Source organism: Schistocerca nitens, chromosome 5 (genome assembly GCF_023898315.1).
Source record: "Schistocerca nitens isolate TAMUIC-IGC-003100 chromosome 5, iqSchNite1.1, whole genome shotgun sequence".
Taxonomy (NCBI): domain Eukaryota; kingdom Metazoa; phylum Arthropoda; class Insecta; order Orthoptera; family Acrididae; genus Schistocerca; species Schistocerca nitens.
Window position 1 is genome coordinate 642,053,022 of NC_064618.1, and position 20,315 is coordinate 642,073,336.

Sequence of the window (20,315 nt, forward strand, 5' to 3'; positions counted from 1 at the left end):
TCATCAAGGGTACAGGAGTGGGCTTTCGCCTCCGACAGCACAAATCTATGATATTTTGTTGAATGATTCGCACACTGACACTTGTTGATTGCCCAGCATTGAAATCTGCAGCAATTTGCGGATGGGTTGGGCTTCTGTCACGTTGAACGATTCTCTTCAGTCGTCGTTGGTCCCGTTCTTGCAGGATCTTTTTCCGGCAGTAGGCCTGCCGGAGATTTGATGTTTTACCGGATTCCTGATATTCACGGTACACTCGTGAAATGCTCGTACAGGAAAATCTCCACTTCATCGCTACCTCAGAGATGCCGTGTCGCCTCGCTCGTGCGCCGACTATAACACAACGTTCAAACTCACTTAAATCATGATAACCTGCCAATGGAGCATCATTAACCGATCTAACAACTGCGCCAGATACTTGATGTCCTACATAGGCGTTGCCGACCGCAGCTCCGTATTGTGCCCGTTCACACATCTTTGTATTTGAATACGCATGCGTGTACCAGTTTCTTTGGCGCCTCAGTGTATTTAGGTAATATGAAAGCTATAAAACGATGTCTTGCATAAGAGAGCATTCCCCTTTAGTTTTTACCTTTCTTGTTTTGCTGTGCGCTATCATTACTCAGATGATGTCACTATATCACTTAATAATCGCAGTGAGTTAGTAAGGATTTTCAGTTATCACTTTCCCATGCCACAGTACCGTAGGACACGGCTAGAGGAGCGAAACCAAATGGCCTGTTCCATTGATAACGCGGGGCACCATGTGGTAACCTGATTTCCACGTTTTACAAGGTAACAAAACGTCTATCGATGATGAGTTCGTGAAAGGTACGGCAACAATGTACCATTATAAGGCGCAGTAGTTAGGTGGCGTAGATGTTTGCAGTGTGGTCAAACAAGTCTACATGGAGAAAGAAACGGCGAACTATCTGTCAGTGTGGAGCCAAGAACTGCAAGAGAATCGTAGGCCTTAGTGCACGAAGACAGATACACCAGAATCGAGGCGATAGTGGGAAAAGTGGATTTTAGACATAGATGAGTTTTCATCTTGTGAGACATTTTCAACACGACAACTTCGCCGCGTGATGCTTCTACACTGCTGCTGACAGGTATTCAAAAATATTCCCGAATCGAGGCAACAGCGGAAATGTTGCACGTATCTCAGGTAAATCCAGAATAAATCACATATCACATATCACAAATCACATATCAGCGCACACTCCGCTGCAGAGTGAAAATCTCATTCTGGAAACATCCCCCAGGCTGTGGCCAAGCCATGTCTCCGCAATATCCTTTCTTTCAGGAGTGCTAGTTCTGCAAGGTTCGCAGGAGAGCTTCTGTAAAGTTTGGAAGGTAGGAGACGAGATACTTGCAGAAGTAAAGCTGTGAGACCGGGCGTGAGTCGTGCTTCGGTAGCTCAGATGGTAGAGCACTTTCCCGCGAAAGGCAAAGGTCCCGAGTTCGAGTCTCGGTCCGGCTCACAGTTTTAATCTGCCAGGAAGTTTCATATCAGCGCACACTCCGCTGCAGAGTGAAAATCTCATTCTGGAAACATCCCCCAGGCTGTGGCTAAGCCATGTCTCCGTAATATCCTTTCTTTCAGGAGTGCTAGTTCTGCAAGGTTCGCAGGAGAGCTTCTGTAAAGTTTGGAAGGTAGGAGACGAGATACTTGTAGAAGTAAAGCTGTGAGACCGGGCGTGAGTCGTGCTTCGGTAGCTCAGATGGTAGAGCACTTTCCCGCGAAAGGCAAATGTCCCGAGTTCGAGTCTCGGTCGGGCACACAGTTTTAATCTGCCAGGAAGTTTCATATCAGCGCACACTCCGCTGCAGAGTGAAAATCTCATTCTGATAAATCCAGAATACTTCGTTCGCCACTGAATCACCGTGGGTGAGTGCTGGATACGTTACCCTGAATCCAAACAATGGAGGAAAGCGGTCATGTAAACATTTGGATTCACCACTGCCGAAAATTGCAAGGATCCAACCGCCATCGGGAACAGTGATGCTTTTTTTTGGGACTACTGCGGTGTGATGCGTCCGGATTATGCTCTTAAGAGGTAAACTGTGCATATTACCGAAATCTCCTGACGAGCTTACGGCGAGCAGTCAAGGTAAAGCTCCCTGGGCACCCATCCAAGAGGGTGATATACTCCACATCATCCCCACACGCTGTGTGCAAGATGCAGTCAAACACGCTGTTCCTTTGGACTATCAAATTTTTTCTCACACCTATATTTTTCTGACATGGCACATAGCCTGTTACTCCTGTTCCTACTGATGAAGAAATCGTTGCACGGCTTGCATCTTCAGCATGACGAAGACGGTTTTTGAGGAGCTACGTTTGCTGAACAGCCAAACTGCGGACTTCTATAACCGAGGTCACTATCAAGTCATGCATCGTTGGGGAAAATGTGTTGCACTGAAGGGTCAGTGTGTAGCAGAGAACTAATACCATCACCAAGTTTCGTAATACACGGACGAGATAAAAAACCGCAGCACAAAAAAAATAATTAATGCAGATTAATGAAATTTCGGTAATACATTTGCCTAGCTGTCATATTCAAGTGATTAACATTGCAAGATCGCAGGTTAATGTAAGTGCGACATAAGCCATTGTACACTACTGGCCATTAAAATTGCTACACCACGAAGATGACGTGCTACAGGCGCGAAATTTAACCGACAGGAAGAAGATGCTGTGATATGCAAATGATTAGCTTTTCAGAGCATTCACACAAGGTTGCCGCCGGTGGCAAAACCTACAACGTGCTGACATGAGGAAAGTTTCCAACCGATTTCTCATACAAAAACAGCAGTTGACTGGCGTTTCCTGGTGAAACGTTGTTGTGATGCCTCGTGTAAGGAGGAGAAATGTGTACCATCACGTTTCCGACTTTGATAGAGGTCTGATTGTAGACTATCGCGAGTGCGGTTTATCGTATCGCGACATTGCTGCTCGCGTTGGTCGAGATTCAATGACTGTTAGCAGAATATGGAATCGGTGGGTTCAGGAGGGTAATACGGAACGCCTTGCTGGATCCCAACGGCTTCATATCACCAGCAGTCGAGATGACAGGCATCTTATCCGAATGGCTGTAACGGATCGTGCATCCACGTCTCGATCCCTGAGTCAACGGATGGGAACGTTTCCAAGACAACAACCATCTACACGAACAGTTGGACGACGTTTGCAGTAGCGTGGACTATCAGCTCGGAGAGCATGGCTGCGGTTACCCTTGACGCTGCATCACAGACAGGAGCGCCTGCGATGGTGTACTCAACTACGAACCTGGGTGCACGAATGGCAAAACGTCATTTTTTCTGATGACTCCAGGTTCTGTTTACAGCATCATGATGGTCCCACCCCTGTTTGGCGACATCGCGGTGAACACACGTTGGAAGCGTGTATTAGTCATCGCCATACTGGAGTATCACCTGGCGTGATGCTATGGAGTGCCATTGGTTACACGTCTCGGTCACCTCTTGTTCGCATTGACGGCACTTCGAACAGTGGACGTTACAATTCAGATTTCTTACGACCATGACCGTTACACCGTATATTTAGCGCCACTCTTATACGACTGCTGCGAAATTTGAATAGAGACCATCAGTTGTAGAAACACGCTCACTAACTTTCGTTTGTGTTGCACATCTCCATCTTGCTGTTTCGATGTTTTTTCCCCACCAGTGTAGCAGCTTGATTTTCGCTAAGTGATAATTACAATTTTAGTACCATCCCTTGTACTCCAATAACGCTTACCGACAAGCTGTAGTATGATTAGAATTATTTTCTGATTGGCAGTTCACGCACTGAATCTGGCTTCCTCCAATCAGAGCGCTAAACATCACTTCCAAACTGTTCCCTGTTGCCGAACTGCCACATTAAAACGTCAGCTAACTTCTAATTTCTTGCCAGGAACTCTTTCTTGATGTGTTTGGTTCTCGAACCCTGGGCTGGGCCCTTTTATTTCGCATTTCATCAGACACGATAGCCACACCAAAAACAACACACACACACACACACACACACACACACACACACACACACACACACACACAATTTGCATACACTGCACTAACCGAACACTACTGGGATCGTTTAGCTCAAGGCGCGGTTCTGTCACATGCTGAACTATTACTAACATCACAGAAATCGGTCTACTGTAAATAAGTTTCATACGACTTTACATGAGACCGAACATTTCAAAGACAGCCGATCGTCGTTGCTGCTCGAGCAGTAGAGAAAAAAATATAACGCTGTACTCATATATGTAGTGGGAAAGTAAAACTAGTGTCATGCAGACGGTCGTGGGCTCGAATCTAGACAGAAAATAAAACTTTTTTATTTTTATCTTTATGAAAATACTTATTAATTTTCTTCAGTTAGTTGGTTCAAATGTGATTTCTGTTTAATATTTATTCCTTGTCGTACCATTTCTATAATGTTATTGACTTCTTTTATTTACTCTTAGTTTTTTGTTGCTATCATCCTTTTCTGTTTGAAGTGTGCCTGTGTCTCCTATAGCGTGCAACTGAGTGCGAACCAAGTCTGCTCATTGGCTGGTATAGCATCAACCCGTGTAGCCACTGTGAGGATACTTCCAAGTAACCAATGAAAGTGAGAATTGACAGTTCGCTTTTAGCGCAGAAACTGAGATTTTTCTGTCTTGAGTTCGCTCGCTGGGGTCACATATAACCACCGTGAACGAAATGAGCGTGATTAATAGTTGTGCCTCAGGTTGTTGACCGCCGTTTTCTCGGTTACATCGCACATCACGAGCTTGTGATTAGCTTAGGACGTGAGTGTAGACTCAAGGCTAAGAAACGCGTGGCCTGTCGCAGTTCAGTCGCTGACCAATAATGCCACACGTAGACAGGGAATCTGACGTTCCGATCGTATTGACGGCAGCCACTTCCAACACTACCCCGCATTACATGTAACAGCACTTGAGGACAAGTGAAGTGAATCGTCGCGTTTACGTGTCGCCTTTAACTGAGCGTTAGTGCATGTGGCAACATTGTAGCGGCCAGTAACGGACGTCAACTAGCAAGTGATTTTGATCGGATTATAGGTGACCAATAGATGTAAATTAGTATCTCCCAAATTCACTGTCGCCCAACCGTGAAATGGTGTGGTTACCAAACAACGGCTGCTATTGACGCTTATTAGCTATTTGTAAAATCAAGTTCATTTACTACAAAAGTCTAAAGCTTATACAAATATCTTTCAGACATTGCTCACTTGTTATTCCCTCTCTGATCCTCAAACAAGAGACGCCCAGTCAAACCTTTTGTTACTGCGATGCATCAAACTGTAACTATTACATACATCTGCAGTATAAGAGCATCGCCAGCTGGACCACAGGGGACAGTTGAGGGAGCTGGACAGCAGGCATAAAGGCATGAGCACATCTGGCGACAGGCCTGTGCATCAGCAGTGCCTGATGAAACCGGACGAGAGACCTAGCTGAAAACCTGGGAAGGCTTAAATCATCATCGGCACTGGAAAAACATAAGAAGCTACAACCAAATTCTTTAGGCTGTCAGCTGTAAAACTTATGACTACAGTCCATTATAATTATCCGGGCTGTTATGCCGTGAGAATATTAGCCAATGCAAAACCGCCGAAAAGTAATATAATTGTGGGTGTGAGAAGAGCTTTAAAACTCCTGAATGAAGACGATAGTATTTTGGTTCTCCCAGCTGACAAAGGAAGCGCAACAGTGGTTATGGATGTGGCCGACTATCAGAGTAAAATTACTGATCTACTGGATCCGCAAGCATATAGGAAGCTGAATAAGGACCCCACTAACAACGTTCTCAGAACTGTGTCGCGGTTAATAAAGAAGTCCTCCATTGAAGAGAGTGTGCAGAGAGGTCTCTGCAATTCGGTTGCGCTACCACCGAGGCTTTATGGATTGCCCAAAACTCATAAAGAAAATGTGCCGTTAAGACCGATACTAAGTCCATTGGTTCGCCCACCTACTCGTTAGCCAAGTTTTTGAATACGCTGTTGAAACCACATGTGGGCCGTTCGGACTCTTATATAAAGAATTCGACACATTTCATCAGCAGATTGAATGGCATAGTGGTCCAGCCGGAGGACATATTGGTCAGCTTCGATATGGTATCGCTGTTTACCATGGTTACACTTAATGATGTATTGGAACAGCTGGATCTAACTTTTCCTGCCGATATTTCAGAACTGTTTAAGTGTTGTTTGACGACCACATACTTCAAGTGGAATGAACATTTTTATGAGCAAACGGATGGCGTGGCTATGGGAAGCCCCCTAAGTCCCGTAATTGCAAACTTCTTTATGGAGAAATTCGAAGAACAGGCCTTAGGTACTGCCAGCAAAAAACCTAATGTATGGTTCCGATACGTGGATGACACGTTTGTGCTGTGGAGACATGGTAGGGAGGAACTAAGCCGGTTCCACGAACATCTGAACAGTATAAATTCGAGAATTCAGTTTACAATGGAGGAGGAGGTAGACGGCAAATTACATTTCCTCGATGTGCTTGTTTTTAGAAACGAAAATGGTAGTTTGGGTCACTCAGTATACCGCAACCCACCCACACGGACCGTTATTTGCACCGGGATTCGAACCACCACCCACGACAGAAGCGGGGTATTATCAAGACGTTAGCGGACAGAGCTAGAAATATTTGTGAACCTGAGTTGCTCGACGCTGAGATGGAACTTCTCCACAATGCACTAATGAAGAACGGATATTCGTCCGCCGAAATAAAACGTGCGTTGAGCAGCCACGCAGAAATCATACTGACGTACAGGCTACTGCAAAATCTAAGGTTTTCCTGCCGTTTGTTAAAAATGTAACGGAAAGAATAGGGAGGATCTTGACGAAGCGGAATATTCCCGTAATTTACAAGCCCACCAGGGAGATACAGGAATACCTTAAGCCTGCCAAGGACGCTCGCAAACCTTTGGAAAAAGCTGGAGTGTATAGGATCCCATGCAGCTGTTGTGATGTTTATGTAGGTACCACTAAAAGAACTGTTTCTAAACGTTTGGAAGAGCACAAGGGAAATTGTAGAAGAGGAGATACGGAACGATCAGCTGTTGCGGAGCATGCTTTCCAGCCAGGGAACCACAATATTCGTTTCGAGGAGACGCAAGTACTAGCGGCCACAAGCGGATACTACGAAAGGCTCTACAGGGAGGCAATCGAAATCGCCGAACACCCAAACAATTTCAACCGAAAGGATGAGGGCGTGAAATTAAACGGAATATGGATGCCGGTGTTAAAGAAGATGTGTACCACCCGTCCACTACTGGGTGATGGCAACAGCGATCGACGGCGACGAACAGCGGCCAATTGCACTGACGTTTTCAAAACACGAGACGTCACGCCGCGGCGCGGGAGCGCGCGGACACGGAATTTAGCGGCAGTCAGTAGCGAGCCAGTGGGTGTGTTGGACCTTCCATCGACCTACGGACCCCCTTGAAGATGTCTCCCGCAGTCGGAGACGAAACGTTGGGAATTGAGACAAAATTCATCAACCGACCACGGCATAACAGCCCGGATGATTATAATGGACATGATATTTCCGGCCGTGAAAGTCTACATTTTAGTATTATGACTACAGTGCCTGAGACACCAAATGAATGTTGTTTAGATTGTATGAAACATGGAAAAACAATCAACTTTGAATTCCAATGTGATACATTAATTACTCTGCCCAGAAAACTCTGCAGTTTTATACACAGGAGATTTGTCAACTCATAGATCTAGCAAATTTGAGAAAATGAATGTTGCTTTTGTAGAGAAGTAATACAGGGCTTTAACTTCAGATCTTAGTAGTAAATTTGCTTTAATTATTCAACTATTTTATTTATAGCCTAGTGGATGGTACTTCCCTTATAGTTCTCGTGTTAGTTAAATCACCAATTCACCAAACTAAAACGCTGAATTAACGTGGACTAACACTCCATCAAAAGTTTATCTGGGACCTCTACCAGCTAACCATCTAAAGGAAAGATCAAAGTAGACTAAAACTCCTAAGTAAATGGACATGAGAACCTAATTCCACAATCATGACAACAGTCTCAGCCGTCTCGAGGAGCTCTTCTGTCCAAGTGATATATGGATCCCCCCCCCCCCCCCCCCCCAAGTCTAACCTATACCTTCCAACTATTTGAACATCATTGACTCTGCTTCACTTTCCATACCCATTCACAATCCACCACCCACATCCTGTACCAGCAGCTAAGGTTCGCACATCTGATCAGATGCCATCTTTCCCACCCTCTACAAATTAATTTTGACTCTCCACTGTACGCTCTCCTTGAGAACCCTCTGCTGCGGTCACGCCTCTATTGCTGTCTTCTCCATGCACTCCATGTTCTTTCCCAAGGTGGATTCAGCCACCTTCCCTTGACAGACTATGAATTAATTCCTAAGCTCCCTGTCAAATATAACATTTCTACTTATTACACCACAACTTAAGGTTCCAGCACAACATTTCCCTGCACTGCTCCAACATTACAGCCTCCTCCTACTCACATACTCTTCCTCCCTACCTTGACCTTTCACAATATTCATCACATATCCTCTTTCACATTACATCCTCTCCAGTCCTAGCCGCATCCACATCTCCTGTCTAGAACATATTACCAAGAGCTCACAGAGCTCCTAGGAACAATCAGGACTCCGCACTTCACCAAACCATCAAACTTCAGGTTATTGTATTTTCCTCTTATCAGCGCCTGTTATCGTTTCCTGATTGTTTTATCCGTAGGCTGAAGAGATCTAACATGGCCATTGACCGAGCGACGTGGTGCAATGGTTAGCATACTGGACTCGCATGCGGGAGGACGACGAGTTCAAACCCGCGTCCGGCCATCCTGATTTACGTTTTCCATGATTTCCCTACATCGCTTCAGGCAAATATCTGGATTGTTCTTTTGAAAGGCCACGGCCGACTTCCTTCCCCATCCTCCCTTAACCAAATTGGACCGATGACCTCGCTGTTTAGTCCCCTCTCCCGAATCAACCACCGAAGCAAACATGGCCATTAGTTTCGTTCAATTTTCTGTAGATCATATTCATGATAAGCGTTATGACGAGGAGTGTATCAGTTGAACAAAACGTTGCTGGGGCATCTAGAGTGTATATATACGGGGTGCTACAAAACAATACCAACAAATTTCGAGGGGCTGTAGAGGATATCTTGAGGAACGAATAGATGATAGGAACCCATGTCTGGAAACGTCATCCAATGACGCTACAGAGCGTTTAAGCTATAGTCGCCAGCGATTGCCACCAAGCCACCCCTTCGGCAGCAAACGTGGCTGTGTGTGCTGACAAAGCACAAGAGGAACGTCTCGCAGTGTTGTTTGTTATTCAGTGATCGCGACTGATTGCCAAACTCGCCAGTGGAGAAGATGGAGCTAGCTGCTGCGTAGAAAAGTCTTGTCTCCTATGGATGTGATGCTGTGTTGCCATGGTGGGGAACGGTTTCAGACAAGAGTTTCTATTCGCAGTTTATTTTTCTCCTGGGACCCTCCAAAATCTCAAAGTTTTTCGGTATACAGGAAAAAAATAAAATAAAATGCAGACCGAAACTCGTGACCGAAACCGTCATTCACCAAGGCAACAGAGCGTCGCATTCATAGGAGACAAGGCCTGTCTACTCTGCAGCCATCTCCGACTTCTCCACTGGTTATTGTTACAATTAGTCACATTAGTCACGGTGACTGAATAGCAAGGAACATTGCGAGAGATTAGCCTTCTGGGACACACTGTATGTACAACTGGCAGATTATTTCTATTTAAGATTTCTCTGTACTCCTACCTAGGCGAAAGTTAGATTCATTAGAGGCAAGCGCAGATCACTTTCTCTTCTATTACTCTGCTGATGATTATCTCTTACAAAACTGCATTGTATTCTTGACAATAAATTTCATGAGTGGGTAAATCTACTGTAGATCGTGGTTAATATTGCCAGTTGTTTAAAGAGATCCCTACAAGATGTATGTGTGTGAACATTACAAAAAATGTTAATTCCTTTTTTTGGCAATGAATACTTTTTTTGCATAAGAATGGAATTACTCCAGAATATTATCTCACGGGAGACCAGTGAATGAATGTAAATTACGTTAACTTACTGATTTCTGTACTACTATATTGTTTTACCACTGCAAGTTTTATCGACATTCACACCCCGTAACTGATAGATGCTACAAATATCTACCTTCACTTATGAGTTTGCCGTATCTACGTAGTGTGACCCAAAGTGTTGAGATCCACTACTGTTTTCATGTATCTATTTGTATCTTTGACTTTACGTTGGCTAACCATAAGACTCGAAATTTCCAGACGGCCAACTCCGCTGCCACGGCGATGTACTTCCTGAGCAAAAACCAGAGGGTCCAGGAGAAACTCTACCAGGAGCTGAGGGCGCAGCTCCCGGACTCACCCTCTCAGCCACTCACTGCCGACAAGTTGGAGGCCTGCAAGTACCTCAAAGCCTGCGTCAAGGAGGCCATGAGGTGAGCACGCAGATTTGCAATGTGTGTGTGTGTGTGTGTGTGTTTGTGTGTGTGTGTGGCGTCCAGTCTGTAGCGGGTGTAACAGTGCTCGCAACATTTCTGCGGATATGCTTTCTGCAGGTTGTGATGAGTCTTGCTACTGTAACGCCCGAAGGACAGAAAACCCTAATTAACAAACTTTGTGGAAACTTAAAGTAGGGAAGTGAGTCATCTTGACAGTAACGGCAACTATTGATGATAAAATATACTCTGGTAATATTTTGATTAACACCTATATCATTCAAATACTGAGAATAGCATACAAAAAGGAGAGATAAAAGGAAAGGATTGTCACAGATTCTTTATCAAACATCTATAGAATAAATTCAGAATCATATGAACGAAGGTTAAATCCAAGAAAGTAATTCAGTCAAAGATAACATTTACCATGGAAGAGAGGTGTAGCCGCATCGAAAAGGAAATTCAATGCGACTACAGTGCAACTCGGATATGGAAATGTTCAGTTAGTTAGCTGCTCTTGAGTCGGTCTAGAGTACTTTGGCGATAGTTGTCTGGACGCAAACGCTATTAGATTGTTTCAGTTTTGGAAGTTTGATAATTCGTGAAGTAGGGATTGAAGTATTGCTCAGTCATTCGACTGATGAAAGTTAGTCTTTACCGTTCTCAACGCGACGGTATAGTAAGACGAGTGTTAGACTTCAATTGAGTGATATTGGTTTTTCGGACTTAGCCTTCGTACTGATGAACAGTTACAAACCTTGAGAGCAATGGATCAACGACAGAAAAACAATTCGTAGTTTTGAGTAGGACACAATAAAACGACGACACGAAGAAAGACAAGGACGCCGATTAATCAAAAGTTGTCGTCAGCGTCACGATTACTGAACTGAACAGATTAACAGAATCTTCCGTCGGTTCTTGGTAGAACAACATTATAATAATAAATAAAAAGCACCAGCTTGCTTTTGTTCCATATATTGTAGAACAAAAGCGCACTGAACGGAAGTTAATCTTGAACGATACATCTGTGTGCGTGTGTTTTAGGGACAAACAATTAATTACAGTAAGAACAATAAAATCTGAGTAAAAAGCTAAATCTTACGTGTCACCTAACTCATTAAACGGAAAATACAATGTGTATTAATATAAGTTGATTGACTCTTTAAATATTTGAAGTGACTAAGTGAGTACATGAATAATGGACAGTATTACGGGGTACTAAAAAAACATTTATTCCAATATAAGTTATCTCTGGAGTTACGTCGAATCGTTGTTAATAACTTGACGTAGCAACGGTATAGCAATGGAACGGCAGTTAGCAAAATTTCATCCTCGCTATGTATGATGTGAAAAGCGACCGTCATGATAAAATCAAGAATCGAGATTTTATTTCATCACGGAACTAACCGTGCACAAAAATAAAAACAAACGATTGCAGTTTACCAGTTCGCAGAAGATGAGAAGACTGTTGCGGACAGATAACAGAATATTTCTAAACCACGAGAGGAGCTGTGTTCTTACGAGAGTTACAGGTGCTGTTCCACGTCATACCGACGGGGACGAACACCGTTAAGAGTCGTGTCTCCCCCCGGCGAGTGAAAAAGGAGGGAAGGGACGTCACACTACTAAAGGCAACCACATCGTTAATGCACAAGCTCCATCAACATTAGGATATTAAATCAGCATTCGAATATTCCTCGAATGCCTAGAATAATGAATGACTTATTAATCGAGAACCAGGTGGCAGGGAATAAATACCGTCTGTTATTTAGTTTTAATGGTTTTCGTAATAAAAAATCCTACAATTGTGCAGTCGTAATCACGCTGCAAGAGGTCTGATAAAACCACGATAAATAAAAAAACTGAAAGTCTTACTTACACCCTCGATACAATAGTAGAAAAAAGTGCATAGTTCTGTTCCATCGCTGCTGTTGTTGTGGTCTTCATTCGTAAGACTGTTTTGATACACATCGCCACACCAGTGCATCCTGTGCAAGCCTCTTCATCTCTGTATAATTACTGGAACCTACATATCTTTCACCCTATTTATCGTATTAATCCATCAGCCTCCCTCTCCAATTCTTACTTCCCAAACTTCCCTACATTACTAAACTGACGTTTCTTGATTCCTCCGTGTATGTCCTATGAACGCATCCCTTGTTTTGGTCAGGTTGTGCCTTTTTTTTTTTTTTTTTTTTTACTCCAGTGACAATACCCTCTAAAGTTGTAAAACTACCGTAGACTGTCGTAGCTAAGCGAAGGCTACGGTAGTTTCCCTATAGACTTGGGCAGCAAAGATCCTACATGCGTTTTGAACATAAAACCGGTTCAGCTATAAGTACCTTATTTAGAAGCACGACCGATTTCGCAACATTATACTTGTAGCTGCATCATCAGGTGCAAAAAAATCAAGTCATGTTCTGATCAAAAAAGAGCATGGGATGACCCAGCGTTCACATTCAGCAATTTTTCGCTATGTAGCGCACATCAAATGGTTCACTCAACTGCTGAGGTCATTAGTCCCCTAGAACTTAGAACTAGTTAAACCTAACTAACCTAAGGACATCACAAACATCCATGCCCGAGGCAGGATTCGAACCTGCGACCGTAGCGGTCTTGCGGTTCCAGACTGCAGCGCCTTTAACCGCACGGCCACTTCGGCCGGCTAGCGCACATCAATTATGAAATATCGTAAAAGCAGCATGGAACTATCCCGTGGTACGCTCCCGTGACACGTGTATCTAGAGAGGTAAGAGCACCCGCGATACCGATAAATTGGTCAAAAACCGCCCTTACATGATCGTCTATGGGATTATTAAAAACTAATCAGCACCGTTCCCTCATTTACCATCGCAGGCGCTCGCACTGGATGTGTAATAACAGGCGGGTTGTCAAGACGTAACTGTGGAGGCGCCATACTCGTGGAGAGAAGGTTTATGTGACCCAAAAAATATGTGTACCAATCACGACTTCCACATTGTGTCAAGCTCATATAAAACATGTTTCTGTTACTCATGAACAACTTCCGCGTTTATCACCAACAACAGGAAACCTTTGCCGTTGATCAAAAAGAAGAACATTCTATTGAGTACAACATAACAACAATAATTATATAGATTATTTTATGGTTATTCACGAAAACTTTACTTGAATCAGAAGTAAGTTTTTGTTGTATAAAAGCTTAGGAGTTACATTATCAACTTATTGTTTTTACTTATAAAATGTAATTTACATTCTGTAAGGATACAAAAACACACGATGGTTTTAGACAGAACGATACGCGGTTTTAATTATCAAACAAATAAAGAGAAGTCGTCGACTTCCTGTTTCTCTTTTACACATTCATTTACGTTTGTTTCCCTTCCAAGATTACCAATACTGCCGCTAATCCTACCATTTACTATGTCATTCATTTACTGTACCAAAACTGCGGAACCGTAATTTTGATAGTATGCAACTCTACTACCTCCTCATTCCTTATTCGACCTACCCGCCTAATCTTCAAGATTCTTCTGTAGCACGACATTTGCAAAGCCTCTATTTTCTTCTTGTCTCAACAACTTATCGTCCACGTTTCACTTCCATACCAGGCTACATTCCAGAAAAACACCTTCAGAGATAAACCTCCTAACATTTAATTATATATTCGATGTTAGCAAATTTCCCTTCTTTCAGAAATGTTTTTCTTTTTATTAGCAGCCTTCATATAATATCTTCTGCCATTAGCAGTTGTTTTGATATCCAAATAGTATAATTCATTCAATACTTTTAGTGTCTCATGTTCTAGCTTAATTCTCTCAGTATCACTGATTTAATTCGACCACATTCCATCACCCGTTGATGTTCATGTTATAACCTGTTTCCAGGGCTCTATCCATTTCATTCGAATGATTATCAAAGTCCTTTATCCTCAATAACAGGATTACAATGACGCTGGTTAACCTCGAAGCTTCCATTTCTTCTCCCTAGACTTTAATCCCTTATACAAGTTGCTCCTTGATGCCTTTAGCGCTTTCTCATGGTACAGAATGAAAAAAGCCGGAGATAAACTACAACTCTGTCTCAAACCCTTGTCAACCACAACTTCCCTCTCATGTCCTTCGACTCCTATAACCTCTGTCTGATTTCTGTAACAGTTGCTTATAACTTCCCGCTGTCTACATATTATCCCTGTTACCTTTAGAATTCCAGTGAGTCTGTTCTAGTTAATTTTGTCATCATATTTCTCTGAATCTCCAAATACTATGAACGTATGTTTGCCTATATTCGGGCTATATTTAAATATAGATCGTAGGGCCCATTCTGTTTAATGCTCCATATGAATCTCTCTATCACTCCTGATTGTTTGATTTTATCCATGTCCGGTCTCCTTAATATCCTTCCTTTTTCCAATCTTTTCAGTTTTTCTGCAACTCATAACCAATAAATTATTGTTAGAGTTCACTTCCGTCCCTGAAGTTTAAAACCTGGTTTTGAAATCTTTGTCTTGCCATTGTATAATTTACATGAAATTTTCTGATGTCTCCAGATTCTTTCATGTACACAGTCTTCTTTGCTAAGTGCTAAACTTTTACCATTAGTTCTTTAATGTCTCCTAAAATTGAATTCCATAATATTATGTTTTAATTGTTACTGATCGTCGCCACTGCTAACAGCATGTTTCAAGGAATCGTATTTATTGGCATTTCTACAGTGAGGTGTGCATGTTATGTTGGCAGACTGCATCCTGTGGCGATAGGGGGCAGCCGACAGGTCACAGTGGACAACCTGGTGCTCAGCAACTACCGTATACCTCGAGGGGTGAGTAGACAACTCTACGACCAACTGTTGCTCTCATACTAGAACTATCTCTTGAAAACTGCAATAAAAGTTACCATATGCTTGAGAACTTCGGGGTTTTGTACCTGCATAATGTGAAGTCCAGCCACCTTGACATCTAAAAAAAGTGTTTACCCTCCAATGATCGATGAATCCAGGTTCTGAATATTCCAAGTAAACTTTACTGGAGAGTAGGGAATAGGTGTAGTTTATTATGTGTGTGTGTTTCTTTTGGAACTGAATAAGTGTTATTAAATTGTGCCATGACCAAACACAAGGACTGAAACATGTGCCTCTGTACCCAATATCTGTAATGCTACTCTTTGTGTGGTTTCAAATTAGTTGAATTACAAATGGTTGCTAGACAATCCAATTAGTTGTAAGTGAATATCATGGACTAACACAATACCAAAGGACGAGGAATGCAATGGGAATTTGAGATCAAAGCCATGTGACTAGCGACTAAGAGGAGCAATGTGCCTTTCCTACGTCACACTCTCTTCCTAATATACGCCCCTTCCTAAGCCACACACCTCCCCCTGCCTTTCCCCCTGCCCTTCCCCTTTCCCAGTCCTATCTACCCAGAACCAATATTCTACTTCCCATTGAAACAAAACAATCACACAAAGCATTTTACTGATCATTAAAATGAAGCACTCATTCGATACGTAGCCCCAGAGCCATCATAATGGGCATGCTCAAAAGTACCTTCACGACCTGAACTAAATAAATGAAGCAGCCCGTCAGTTTGCAGCCACAGAGATGCCATTTTAATCATGTACAAAAGTATCCAAACTTCCTGAATTACACTAACGAAACAGCCAACCACTATGTACCACAATAACGTCTGCTAGTAGATGTCGAAACGTGAATGTAACAGGTCAGGAGAGCAGTAACATGCTTTGTCAACAGAAGCACAGCTTTATCAAGTCTTGACTTGTCTGGCACACACACACACACACACACACACACACACACACACACACACACACACACACACACTTAGATCTCTCAATCATAGCCCAGTATTTTACCAGTCATTAAAACAAAACAGGCACTCACAGTCCAGCATTTGCCAGCTATTCAGACTAAACAGCCTTCAGTATGTATCTCATCATGTTATTTGTTGTTTCCACTTGGCAAGGAGCAAAGTTCAGTCTTTGTACCACACTTGGTGCAAAGTACAACGGACCCAAAATTAAATATTTCCACATCTAAATTGTATTGTTGAGGTTGCGGCCTTCAGTCCTGAGACTGGTTTGATGCAGCTCTCCATGCTACTCTATCCCGTGCAAGGCTCTTCATCTCCCAGTACCTACTGCAACCTACATCCTTCTGAATCTGCTTAGTGTATTCATCTCTTGGTCTCCCTCCACGATTTTTACCCTCCACGCTGCCCTCCAATACTAAATTGGTGATCCCTTGATGCCTCAGAACATGTCCTACCAACCGATCCCTTCTTCTTGTCAATTTGCAACACAAACTCCTCTTCTCCCCAACTCTGTTCAATACCTCCTCATTAGTTATGTGATCTACCCACCTAATCTTCAACATTCTTCTGTAGCACCACATTTCGAAAGCTTCTATTCTCTTCTTGTCCAAACTATTTATTGTCCATGTTTCACTTCCATACATGGCTACACTCCATACAAATACTTTCAGAAACGACTTCCTGACACTTAAATCTATACTCGATGTTAACAAATTTCTCTTCTTCAGAAACGCTTTCCTTGCCATTGCCAGTCTACATTTTATATCCTCTCTAATTCGACCATCATCAGTTATTTCGCTCCCCAAATAGCAAAACTCCTTTACTACTTTAAGTGTCTCATTTCCTAATCTAATTCCCTCAGCATCATCCGATTTAATTCGACTACATTCCATTATCCTTGTTTTGCTTTTGTTGATGTTCGTCTTATATCCTACTTTCAAGACTCTGTCCATTCCGTTCAACTGCTCTTCCAAGTCCTTTGCTGTCTCTGACAGAATTACAATGTTTTCGGGGAACCTCAAAGTTTTTATTTCTTCTCCATGGATTTTAATACCTACCCCGAACGTTTCTTTTGTTTCCTTTACTGCTTGCTCAATACACAGACTGAATAACATTGGGGAGAGGTTACAACACTGTCTCATTCCCTTCCCAACCACTGCTTCCCTGTCATGCCCCTCGACTCTTACAACTGCCATATGGTTTCTGTACAAATTGTAAATAGCCTTTGGCTCCCTGTATTTTACCACTGCCACCTTCAGAATTTGAAAGAGAGTATTCCAGTAAACATTGTCAAAAGCTCTCTCTAAGTCTACAAATGCTAGAAACGTAGGTTTGCCTTTCCTTAATCTTTCTTCTAAGATAAGTCGTAGGGTCAGTAGTGCCTCACGTGTTCCAATATTTCTACGGAATCCAAACTGATATTCTTTGAGGTTGGCTCCTACCAGTTTTTCCATTCGTCTGTAAAGAATTCGTGTTAGTATTTTGCAGCTGTGACTTATTAAATTGATAGTTCGGTAATTTTCACATCTATCGACACCTTCTTTCTTTGGGATTGGAATTATTATATTCTTCTTGAAGTCTGAAGGTATTTCACCTGTCTCATACATCTTGCTCACCAGATGGTAGAGTTTTGTCAGGACTGGCTCTCCCAAGGCTGTCAATAGTTCTAATGGAATGTTGTCTACACCTGGGGCCTTGTTTCGACTCAGGTCTTACAGTGCTCTGTCAAACTCTTCACACACTATCGTATCTTCCATTTCATCTTCATCTATATCCTCTTCCATTTCCATAATATTGTCCTCAAATACAACGCCCTTGTATAGACCCTGTATATACTCCTTCCATCATTCTGTTTTCCCTTCTTTCCTTAGAACTGGGTTTCCATCTGAGCTCTTGATATCCATGCAAGTGGTTCTCTTTTCTCCAAAGGTCTCTCTAATTTTCCTGTAGTCAGTATCTACCTTACCCCTAGTTAGATAGGCCACTACATCCTTACATTTGTCCTCTAGCCATCCCTTCTTAGCCATTTTGCATTTCCTGTCGATCTCATTATTGAGACGTTTGTATTCCTTTTTGCCTGCCTCATTAACTGCATTTTTATATTTTCTCCTTTCATCAATTAAATTCAATATATCTTCTGTTACCCAAGGATTTCTTCTAGCCTTCGTCTTTATACCTACTTGATCCTCTGCTGCCTTCACTACTTCATCCCTCAGAGCTACCCATTCTTCTTCTACTGTACTTCTTTCCCCCACTGCTGTCATTTGTTCCCTTATGCTCTCCCTGAAACTCTGTACAACTTCTGGTTCAGTCAGTTTATCCAGGTCCCATCTCCTTAAATTCCCACCTTTTTGCAATTTCTTCAATTTTAATCTACAGTTCATAACCAATAGATTGTGGTCAGAGTCCACATCTGCCCCTGGAAATGTCTTACAATGTAAAACCTGGTTCTAAATCTCTGTCTTACCATTAATAATCTATCTGATACATTTTAGTATCTCCAGGTTTTTTCCATGTATACAACCTCCTTTATGGTTCTTGAACCAAGTGTTAGCTATGATTAAGTTATGCTCTGTGCAAAATCTACCAGGCGGCTTCCTCTTTCATTTCTTCCCCCCAATCCATATTCACCTACTATGTTTCCTTCTATTCTTTTCCTACTATCGAATTCCAGTCATCAATGACTATTAAATTTTCGTCTCCCTTCATTACCTGAACAATTTCTTTTATCTCATCATACATATCATCAATTTATTCATCATCTGTAGAGCTCGATGGCATATAAACTTGTACTACTGTAGTAGGCATGGGCTTCGTATCTATCTTGGCCACAATAATGTGTTCACTATGCTGTTTGTAGTAGCTTACCCGCACTCCTATTTTTTTTATTCATTATTGAACTTACTCCAGAATTTCCTCTATTTGATTTTTTATTTGTAACTCTGTGTTCACCTGACCAAAAGTCTTATTCCTCCTGCCACCGAACTTCACTAATTCCCACTATATCTAACTTTAACCTATCCATTTCCCTTATCAAAATACATGTCGTTAAAATAACATACTAAGCAGGCAAGGTGGTACTACTTGACAGAGTATATATATATATATATATATAATTTTAGCGACATGTATTTTGATGTATAATATAATTTAGATGTGGAAACCTTCAATTTCAGGTTCACTGTACATTGCAGAACCGTGGGACTGAACATTGCTCCTTGACAAGTGGGAAGAACAGACAACAAGATGAGTTATATATACAGGATGGTCCATTGATTGTGACCAGGCCAAATATCTCACGAAATAAGCGTCAAACTAAAAAACTACAAAAAACGAAACTTGTCTAACTTCAAGGGGGAAACCAGATGACGCTATGGTTGGCCCGCTAGATGGCGCTGCCATAAGTCAAACGGATATTAACTGCGTTTTTTAAAAATAGGATCCCCTATTTTTTTATTACATATTCGTGTAGTACGTAAAGAAATATGAATGTTTTCGTTAGACCACTTTTTTGACTTTGTGATAGATGGCGCTGTAATAGTCACAAACACATGGCTCACAATTTTATACGAACAGTTGGTAACAGGTAGGTTTTTTAAATTAAAATACAGGACGTAGGTACGTTTGAACATTTTATTTCGGTTGTTCCAATGTGATACATGTACCTTTGTGAACTTATCATTTCTGAGAACGCATGCTGTTACAGCGTGATTACCTGTAAATACCACATTAATGCAATAAATGCTCAAAATGATGTCCGTCAACCTCAATGCATTTGGCCATACGTGTAACGACATTCCTCTCAACAGCGAGCAGTTCGCCTTCCATAATGTTCGCACATGTATTGACAATGCGCTGACGCATGTTGTCAGGCGTTGTCGGTGGATCACGATAGCAAATATCCTTCAACTTTCCCCACAGAAAGATATCCGGAGACGTCAGATCCGGTGAACGTGCGGGCGATGGTATGGTGCTTCGATGACCAATC

General features: G+C 42.2%; 1 protein-coding gene across 1 annotated transcript in view; it reads left to right on the forward strand.

Annotated features, from left to right (window-relative positions):
- The window catches only part of LOC126259449 (probable cytochrome P450 301a1, mitochondrial), a 182,611-nt gene that overhangs the window by 146,659 nt on the left and 15,637 nt on the right, over window positions 1–20,315 (forward strand). Inside the window, exons 9-10 of the mRNA XM_049956268.1 lie at window positions 10,346–10,518; window positions 15,237–15,318. Of these exons, the coding sequence (XP_049812225.1) occupies window positions 10,346–10,518; window positions 15,237–15,318 (255 nt within the window). The remainder of the gene's footprint in view (window positions 1–10,345; window positions 10,519–15,236; window positions 15,319–20,315) is intronic.